The 10,793-nt window shown below is 39.9% G+C and overlaps 1 protein-coding gene across 1 annotated transcript; it reads right to left on the minus strand.

Annotated features, from left to right (window-relative positions):
* Positions 1–2,788: 2,788 nt before the first annotated feature.
* Positions 2,789–10,373, minus strand: EXOC1L (exocyst complex component 1 like). The gene is made up of 3 exons (XM_059844810.1): positions 10,115–10,373; positions 6,435–6,565; positions 2,789–5,406 (listed from the first exon to the last, which is right to left on the minus strand). Exons 1-3 carry the CDS (start codon positions 10,233–10,235, stop codon positions 5,143–5,145), a joined length of 516 nt encoding a protein of 171 aa, XP_059700793.1. The 5' UTR covers positions 10,236–10,373; the 3' UTR covers positions 2,789–5,142.
* Positions 10,374–10,793: the final 420 nt, after the last annotated feature.

A 10,793-nucleotide genomic window follows, 5' to 3' on the forward strand; every position in this document is an offset into this window, starting at 1 on the left:
CAGAGTTGGTGATTCCACCACTCCAGGCAACCTATCCCAATGCCTGACAACACTAAGGATGAAAAGAAATTCTAATATCTAACCTGAATCTCCCTGGTGTGAGCTTTAGGCCATCTCCTCTTGTCCTCTCACTGCAGGCACAGCAGGAGAGACCGAACCCCTCCCCACCAGAGCCGCCTTTCAGGGAGCTGTGGAGGGCAGTGAGGCCCCTCCTGAGCCCTCTCCAGGATAAACAAACCCAGCTCCCTCAGCTGTTCCTCACAGGACATGTTTGCTGGACCCTTCGTGAGCCTTGCTGCCCTTCACTGGACTCACTCCAGCACCTCAATTTCCCTTTGAAAGTGAGGGGCCCAAAACCAAGCACAGTGCTGGAGGTGAGGCTTCACCAATGCTGAGCACAGGGGGACAATCACTGCTCTGGTCCTGCTGGCCACACTACTGCTGTGCCCAGGGTGCCATTCTTGGCCATTCTTGGCCTCCTGGGCACAGCTGGCTCACATTCAGCTCATATTCCTAATTTGTGAACAGCATTCAGATTTTTGCTTTGCTCCTAGGTAGAAGAATCTGGACTAATTGACAGTCTTAGATGTCAGTGATAATCCAGATGGGAAAATTATGCTGAGACTAGATTTAGGATTTGGCATCTAACCATGAGAACTGATGTCCAAATTCGCTATAGATACTTGTAGTCACTGATGATTTCTGTGAAAACTGGAACTACCTTCACTGTGACAGGGGTTCTCCACATGACCAATATACTTACCTAATTTTTAGCATTGTTAACGTAATAGAGTGCAGAGTTAAGGACAGACTGAAATCATTCCAGATTACTTAAATTGTATATGATTTATTCATCTTAGTGTGTAGCTGATGAAATGTATTTGTGAGGCCATGGCCAATAAAGAACAGAAAACATCCTTTCCAAGGAATTGTTCTAAATTGCCAGTATGTGGCTTTCTAACACGTAGAACTGTGTTTCTGTAATTCCTGTGCCATATTTCCACTTAATCAAAAGCATTAATTGAAATGAGCTCAGTTGATTACAGCACGGTGCTAATATCACCAGTGTTGTGGGTTTGAGCCCCATATGGGCAATTCACTTAAGAGCTGGATTTGACAATCCTTGTGTGTCCCTTCCCAGAATATTTTGTGATTAAATACGACTGACCAATTAAATCTCACTGAATGTACTTTTGTTTTCTGACTTACAAAAAAACATGCTGTATAATTCTATAATATATCATTCATGAGAGCCATGGTCAAAATAGAAGTTATAGTTTTGGTCATTTCGCAATTCAGCCACAAAATGTAACTGTCTCTGTCTAGCTCTATAAAGACAGGACAAGGCAGCCATAAAATACTGGACAATGTTTCATAAAGCTGTTGTATTAGACAGAATGCTCTAATTTCCTATCTTTTAGCTTTAATTGTGCTAAAAGAGAAAGGAAACCACACTCAAATGCACTTTTTACTGCTAAAATGGGTTTACACATTAAAACTGAAGAGACATCATCTACCAAAATGCACAGTGCTATCCTTTCCCCTCCTACTTCAGCTTTCCACAGATGCTCTTTAGAAAGGGTGTTTGATCTTCCAATACTGACTTTAAGTCATGAAAAAAAAAATCCTTAAATTATATATTAAAAATTACAAAATACAATCACTCATTTTACTAGAAAAAAGATTTATATGCTGAAAGTGACTGAAAGCATTGGGCAATAGGTAGATGGCAGAGAAAGCAATATAGGCTTGTAGTAGAAAGAGGTTTGTTAGTATATGTATGACTCCAAAACAAAAAGAAGTATGAGAAATAACCTTGAAGGCATAGTTCAGAACATGCTCCCTGTTTCACTTCCAAAACTTTTTTTAAAATTCTGTACTGATCTGTATTTGCTTAATTTAGGATGCAAGAAAATACTAGTTAACAATGAAAAATAAACTCACAGGAGGGGAGTATTTCTGCTGTAAATAAATACAATTTAAATAAATTCTATTGTCATAGCTTTCCCTGTATTCTTGATTCTGATGTTGGTTTAAGTTTAAAAATATATAGAAAGAAATTGCCTATCTTGCATGATAGCCTCTGTTCCCTTTCTGTCTGTTATGTGAGCATGAATTTCCATTTGCTTATGATCACCCTTCATTTTCAGGCTATCATGTATTTTCTTCTCCCTGGAACAGACTTGTCTTCTGAAAAAAATCTACATTATATTCCCTATCTCAAGTAACCATTCCATCATGTAGTTGAAACCTTTTATAGGAATGCTACAGATACATTTGTGTTAATCCTTTCCTCCCATAAGTTTCTTCCTAGTCAGTTTTGGAGAATTATTCCAGGAGAACTAGATGAATCCCCAGATATTTTAGTTCAAACAACATTCCATTTATCTAAGGTCAGGAAATGTGATGTAGGAAATAATTCCACATTAACTGAAAGATGGGCTATTTAGCCTGTTGGGTCTTTTCCATTCATAATTTAGCATATTCTGTGTCCTGTGGTGCAGCTGTGCAATGCTCACCACAAAGTGATAGTGTCCCTCAGACTTCCCATAGCACAGTCAGGCAATTACAGTCTTGGTAGCTGATATCTTGTAGAGAACTGTGTTAAAGTAAGGAGTGCCTAGATTAGGTACACAAAGATCTTTTAAAGTACTTTTCCTTTTGATAGTAACTGAAATAATTGACATAGACAATGTCCCTGGTTTTTCCATTCCTTTTGTTCAGTCAGACTGCTCAGTTAAGAATATCTGAAATACTACATTATCAGACAGAAGAAATGCCAGAGAGATTTTAATTGCATATTCTTCCACATAAAATGCAGATTTATTGTCTTCCAATATAGTCCATTACATGTTTATATAGTACAAGAATAAAAATGTATCAACTACCAATGAAAGTCCATTAAATATGGTTGAACATTATAGTAACTGTTTAGCTTTCATCAGTTTCTAAAATGATACAGACAATTACTGGGCAAGAATTCAGTATACATGTACTTTATTTCAAAAGAATGCTCTGAAGTGCTCGTTTTTAGAGTTCTATGTTTTTTATTACAATTACAAGATGAATGATGAAAGCTTTTCCACCCAGAAAACATTTCCTTGTGCCTATTAAGCAAACAATTTGTAAATATTGCGGAAAACATTGTGACCTCAACAATCAATACACAATTCAAACAAGACAATGTATCATAGATAGCAGTAGCATGAATTATACTTTCTATATAAGATGGTTTTGTGGAACCTGGATGTTGGGCAAATACTTCTTGTAGGTAATAATCAAATGTCACAATACATTTACTTGCACTGGATTATCCCAAAGACATGCTCAAAAGAGCAACTGTATTGTGCAAACAATCACTAAAATTACATTCCTTCTCTCTAACAGTATTTAGGTGGCTAATTTAAGACCTTACAAATGCCAGAGGATTTCTGTTACCCACATAAACTGCCCTCACAGCTGTCTTACTGTACAGCAATAATTACTAAGATCTGTGTTAGAACCAAAGTAGCTCGCAATATAAGTCTAGAATAAATATCTAACTAATCAAAGGTATGGGCTTTCCTATATACACAATAGGACAACACTGCAAAAGTAGAAAGCTGTACATTTTACAGGTTTTCAAATATATTCTCACTTACTTGATGTTACTTCAATTTTTAACCCAAAGTACATTTATACAAATGTTTTCAAGGTGGGAGTTCACATGGAAGACAAAGTCCAAGCCACAGTACAGCTGAGTACCTTTGCACAGCTGTCCCATGTTAGAGATGGCAGGTGCTGAGAGAGGACATGAACCAGCCTCTGATTTTCTGGGACCTGACATCACTCAGTTCCAGGTTCATGCCAAGTTTAGTCCACAGCCTGCCTTCCTGAACTCCCTTGGCTGCCAAAGGAAAAAGCTAATTTTCTCCTGCAGGATATTCTGTCCAGAAGCTTCTCTGAATGGAGCTTACTTTGGGTTGGCATTTTTTTATTTACTATGGGATGGACAGCCAGCTAACTCAACTGACAGACACTGGGCAGGAACACCACGCTTCTTACCATTAACATTGTTCCTCTTCAGCTTCTGCTCAACACAGCTGACACTTATCCTCTGTTTCTACCATAGTATACTGCTACCACAAGTCCAGCTGTTACATTTTGTGAGCTGCTTCAAACTCCTCAAATAGACTCCACCCCATGGTAAATGTAGCTCTAAGTACTAATGCGCCTTTAAGTAGTACACTGAATATGCTTACACTTCGCTAGAAACTGGTGAAAATAATTCTCATCATTCTATTTTGAAAACTCTATCACTTGCCTACGAAGTAACTCTAGTAGCCAACAACTACTGTTCACACAGTATTTTCTTATCCTTTGGTTTAAAGATAGAGACAATTTCTGTTCCCTAACCACAGCTGCTTATAAACACTGAAGGGCAAGAACGGACATATTAATGTTACGGAAGTTCTGAAAGGTCTGACAAATAAAGCAGTGCTGCTCAAGAACATCTGTTTTCTAAGAAAGTATCACAAATAACATGAAGGCCAAAGGGAATACTAAATGTTCTGTGGGAAAATGATATAGCTGCATAGGTGAAAAGTTGGTCCCATGGTACCTGAGTGCAGTACTCCTATTCATCAGGATGAGAACTGGATTCTTGTAGGGATGTAGGTGTGATGTCTTTAATGGAGTTCTGTGTTTCAGCACAGTTGGAAATGGAAATGTGCATCATTCTCATACAGAACTCAACTGATGGCTTTTTTTTCCTCCTACTTCCAAGATATGAACTAACTGTTAATGCTCTTAATGCTGCAAAACTATTTCAGGCTATTCATTAAAGATAATTTATACTTCCATGAACATACAAGCAAATGCTGAGCTCTGCTTACATAAGCAATCCCCACTGACCATGATAATCACTGGTTCTATGTTTCCAGTCTCTAGAATGTATAAGTATTTGCTAGAATGAGGACCTCTTCATGTGTATAAAGGAGTTATCAACTATTCATGTAAAAAGTATGCTCTACTTTTTACTTACATGTAAAATTAAAAAGGAGACACTGCATATCACCTACGAACTTTTTGATCAGATGGTTTATGAAATGCTGGTCAATGAAAGTCAACCAGTCAGTCACCTTAATGTTAGAAAATACTTCTTTAGGACAAACGACAGAGGGACAGACATAAAAGGTTGGAAGCATAGAAGCAAACCCTCATAACTACTAAGAAATCTCTATTGCTGGATGACCAGATTGAATCATCGTTTAGGTAGGTGTCATCAAAGTTCACAATCTTGAAGTCCTTCTTAAGGTACGTGGCATTCAGTTTGTTTAGTGTTCGAGCAAAGGTATATTTAGATGCACAACTATATGCTTCCATATTGTAGACTTTTTGGAAATGCATATCAAAATATGGATTATCCTAAAAAAAAATTGAGAGAGAATGAAATTACTACACACATTACAGAGTTAGAATTGCAATCTGTTGTTCTCTGCCCAGCTACATACAGGGCTTTTTCTCAGTATGATGGGCTCTAAAGGACTTCACATACTTCTGCTGTTCATCTTAAATGGTCTTTTAAAACTTCAAAAAGTAGCAGCTGTAATTCTTTGCCATTGGGATTTTTTTCTGAGTAAAACTTTACAAGTTTTTTCATGCAATACACTCTACTTTATTGGTATTGCACCAATGTCTTGTTCTGAACTGAATCAGTTTGTTATGTTGCCTAAAACACAGTATACGAAAAGCACTTGCCTCGGACTATAGCTGTCTATGCCTGTGCGAGAAGAAGAATATTGATTGTCCTTTCTACTGGAGTTGAATTTCTTTGTGCTTGCTGACTCTTTGACACAATTAATCCTAGCAGCAGATAAATTCTTTTAAATTCTATGGATATGAATACCTATTATGAATATTTATAGCAGTGTTAATTACCCCATGAGTTTGAGGTTCAGTTAGGCTTTTCTTTAATCAAAAATGAGATAGATTTTGATCATCCCAGCTGTAAAAGGCTGAATCATTTCTGAAGAATATTTTAGCACGACACTTCAGAGGAAAGTCTCCATAAAAAATTTTAATGAAATTTTGTTTTCAAATATACTCTAAAATCTATTACATTAAGTGCAGTTTACACTGGAAGCTGCAGATGGAGAACTTTTATTACCAGTTATGATGACCAAATTAGAGAACACCCAGCTTCTGCCTGAGGTCTCAACCAGAGATGAAAGCTATTATAATAAACTAACAAACAAAAAAATCTCACCTTCCTCTTCGCCTCCAACAGTGCAAATGTGATATGGAGCCTCTCACATGCAATAAAGCCAAAATTCCTTGGTAACTTAATTTTATTTTTCAGATATTGCATTTTAATTGCTTATTAATACTTGTATTCTAAATTGCAAAACAAGAAAATTATTTTCTATGTACATAATACAGAATGTGACACTTACTGTATCTGCTTCTTTTCCATCAATCATCTCCAGATCTTTCAAAAACCACTTTTCAACTATTTCATATTTCTCCTCTCTGTCCACTCGCCAGTGTTTAACCATACATATTTCTACTTCTTTACTTTTAGTTACTGCAAGAAAAAAAGAGTTTCGATATGCAAGCAAGTACTTCTCAAAGTTAAACCCAGGAAGGGCTGTATTGGGTTATACTGGACTTATAGCTTTATTTTGCCCAGGTAGTAGGAACAGTGCCATGTTGTCAGTCTATGAAACCTGTCAGATTTTAGCAGATTTAGGATTTACCTTACCCACCCTGTGAAGAAAGAATTGTTTGTTCCAAAGCCTTTCATGCGAATTCACTAGCACTGCAATGAAATCCTCATTCTGGCACTGGGTCTGCATTATCCTTCTTACTTCAAGTGGGAGACTTTTTGGGGTGCTGCAGTTAGGAAATTGCAAAACCTCTGTTTTACCAAGGTTCTGCATTTACATGACTTCTGCTATACTTTTCATTCTGTGAAGGAAGTTCTCTTAAGAAGCCATTACTTTTTTAAAGCAAAACTTTTATTTCCCTACATAGTATGTAAATGAAATCAACATCAAAATTTTTTCTTAGAGCTTCCAGTTGTCCAGAGCTAAATTTATAGAAATTACTGTTTTCCAACTTAAGCAGGAAATGAGATTAAAAAGAGCATGAAGATGCTCTTTGCAATAACTACCATTATTAATTGATTACCTTGAGTGCTGACTAGGAGACTGGATTTCTGTAACAGACCATTACGAGTGTGAAAAGTACCAGAGCCTGAACAATCTCCTGCATATCCAGCTGCTGATGGCTGCAGGGCAGGCCACATTCCCAAGCTATCTGATAGCCCAAGTTATGGTCAATAATTCACCTACATCTGGCAGGAGCATTTTGACATCACAAGGCTAGGAACACAGGAGCAAAATGCTTTTATTTCCAAATACTGCACATAAAATTTTTGAGACCCCGTTTTGAAACTTCATTAGTTTTACCTTCCTCCTGTTAAAACAGCTCTTATTCTCACCTGCTTATTAGAAAATGATTATTAAATAACAACAAAGTATATATATATTGGAGATACTCCTTCTTTCCATTGCAAAGAAAAACAGTGGAAAATATATAGATTGATCATAATTTCTCTCAAACTATAGCTTTCCTGCCTGGGAAAAACAAATAATTTTATTCCTTGGTCCTATAAATCATAGTTACTCAATCATTTTTGACCAAAAGACCACCACTGTGTTATCTTCCATGGAGAAACTACAATGTTTTTCATTTGCAAGCAAATCTAGCATATTAATCTTAGAAAGCTCTCTTCATACTTTCAGTTTCACCCATTTTGTTTGTTGGTTTGCTAGCTTGTAAGGGAATATGTTGTGTCCCTCAGAGTTAAAACTAAAGAAAGCAAGCCCAAACCCCAAGTCCTCTCAAAAATACAAAGGGATATCCTAGGGGCCCCCAGATCCCCACATGGCCACTGCTGCACCTCTCTGACAACAGAAATCCTATGACATAAGGGCAGAGCACAGATCTTATGCACAGTGCATAAGATCTGTGGTGAAACTTGGGTGTGCTATTTTTAGTTAAGAGGAAACAAAAATCATTTTCCTGCATTTTACATACTGCTTGATCTTGCACTCCGTTAAAAGAGTCAAAGAAATTTTTTTCAAAGAGAGCATGAGCTCAGATCTACCATGTCACTCTATTATAAGCTCTAAAAGCTTTGCTTGAGGTGGGCACAGCTATGGCAGTACCTTCATAGAGGACAAAGCATTTCTTAAAGCCTTTCATGGACTAAACACCTTTTCCAGTATCTCTGTTGGACAAAAATGTTATCCCCACCATTCTTTCTTGGGTGTATTGGTACACCCAAGGGTTGTGAAAACCCCTAAACGGGGTTGCATTTCAGCTCTATGTTCTTCTGGGGTTTATAAACTGTTTTGAGAAAGGATACTGTCACCTTTGGGCAAGAATTGGGACTTGCTGTTGTGAAAAGGAAAGGAAATAGGGTTGGCCATATGGCAACAAAAAATATTGTTCAGTTACCCACACCAGGGTTTTGTTGTAACACACATTTCAAAAGGCATAGACCTCTGAAGTTTTGACTATAGTTTGACTGATTTTTTTTTTTTAATGGTAATTTGAAATCAACAGAAACACACAGAGGTTGCATTGCAGGGATAAGATTTTAGGTAATGTGTTTTGCTCCTACAGAATCACAGCAGAACACAGTAGCTGCTGGCAGCTGGATGCAATCCATCTTTCAGAATCAGGTTTCCACTCTACTCACCACTTACTCAACCGTGCCTGAATATATTAAGAGAGTGTAATATTGGATAGTGGAGAGATCCTACTCTTAATACTCTACATGAGTTTTCCTTTATGTCTTTAGAGACTTTCAATCAGTAAATCTGATAAGAGGCTTTCTTTAATGGTTTGTTCTCCTCTACCTGAAAAAAGAGTTTTTAGGAAAGATTTTAAAGGTGCATAATGTTAATTCTCCTTTTTGGAAGTTTCACAACAGTGAACTGCTTATAGAACTCCAACATGGAACTAACCATACTTCTACTGATAGTTTCATAAACTATGAATGAGATTGGGATTTCTGTTTGTTTAGAAGCCCTATGATATGCAGGAGTTAATTCCTTAAAACTGCTTTTATAGTTCTAACAGACAAAGCCTGTTCTACCAAAATTAAAGGAGTACAGGGAACATAGCTGGCTTAGGGTTTCCAATAACCAGTAAAACAGCTCATGTGTTCTAAGGACTTCAGGTTTTTAGAAAGTTAATGAAAACATAATAGTGGATGCCAACCCCATCTATGTCTCAAGTACACAGATTATTTCTACCTATTATATGTATTTGGAACCTGAAGAGGAAACAAACTGAAAGAATAATTTACTTCAACCTAACTACTTATAGATGACATTTCTCTTTTTAGTATTTTTCAGTGGTTTGAAATAATAATTTTAAAAAACCCCACTCAAACCAGCTTTTCTGAAACCTCTATGAAACAGATTATTCACTTGAAAAGAAATTTAGAAAGTAGCCAGATAATTACCACTTAAAGCAATCTTGTTTTACTCGAAGTTTGTGCTAATTACTAACTCCAAGGTGTATTTATTTAAACCACAAGTTCTAATTTGTTCGAAGTGGAATAGGGACAATACGCGGGACATTAGACCAAGCCGAGGGATAGTGCACAAAATTTACAAATGTTTCCTGCAATGCTAATGCAGGAAAAAAATCCATAGAATTTGTAAAGAATCTGTAGAATTTAGCAAAGAATCTGTAGAAACCCTGACTAGAACTACTGTAAGGGTTTGCTCTTTTCAGAGCAGTTCGGGCGCTCTCAGCACTGCCACGGCCAGAGCACTGCTCTCAGCTGCGGGGCAGATGTCGTGTTTCCCCGCTGGTGTCAAACCTGGAGCCGGTGTGACTCACAGGTGGGACAGAACGCCGTTCCGGGGGCTGCTGGCGGTGCGGGAGCAGCCAGCCGGGCTCCGTGCCGTGCCGGGGAGCGGCGCGGCGGGACGAGGCTCTGCCCCGCTCCGGCCGGGGGCGCTGAGCCCCGGCGCCGCTCCCTCGCCTCCCCCGCTCCCTCGTCCCCCCGCAGAGCCCCGGAGCCCGGCCCCGCCCGGCGGCTGCCCCGTACCTGCGGCGCACAGGTAATAGCGCTGGGCGCCCGCGCCCTCCACCTCGATGAACTCGTGCAGCCTCTGCCGCCGGGGGCCGAACAGCCTCTTCGCCAGGTCCTCCTTCACCAGCGAGGACATCGCACCCGCGGAGCTGCTCAGCGCCGGGCACCGGCCCCCCGCGCCCCGCAGCCGCCACGGGGCACCACGGCGGGGGCTGCGCTCCGCCCGCGCGGGACCGCGGGGCGCGGGGGAGGCATGGCCGGCACCGACCCCGCTCCCTCCCAGACACTTCCCCCCGCCCCCGAGCAGCCGCCGTTAAAACTTCGGCCGCCGGCGCCAGGAGAGGCCGGGCTGCGGATCTCCCCGCCCCGTGCGCCAGCGGGGCCCTCCCGGCGCAGGGGCCGGTAGCGGTACCGGCTGCGACGCCCCGCCGCTGTCCGAACCAAGTGCCGGAGGTGCCGCGGGGTCCCCTGCCCGAGCTGTCCCCCGGCCGGGGGGAGGAGATAACGAACGGGGAAGGACGCAAAACAATCACACAATCACACTAGAGGCGATTTCCAAAAAAAAAAAAAAAAAAAAAAGGCTGTAAGGCTGTTAACGCAATTCTTTAACGCAATTCTTTTTGTCAGTAGATGAAAGCGCTGAGAATTTATAAAGGAATTAGATAGCAATATGGCTGTCACCAGTGTTCCTCCA

The sequence above is a fragment of the Haemorhous mexicanus genome, chromosome 4, assembly GCF_027477595.1.
Source record: "Haemorhous mexicanus isolate bHaeMex1 chromosome 4, bHaeMex1.pri, whole genome shotgun sequence".
Lineage (NCBI taxonomy): Eukaryota > Metazoa > Chordata > Aves > Passeriformes > Fringillidae > Haemorhous > Haemorhous mexicanus.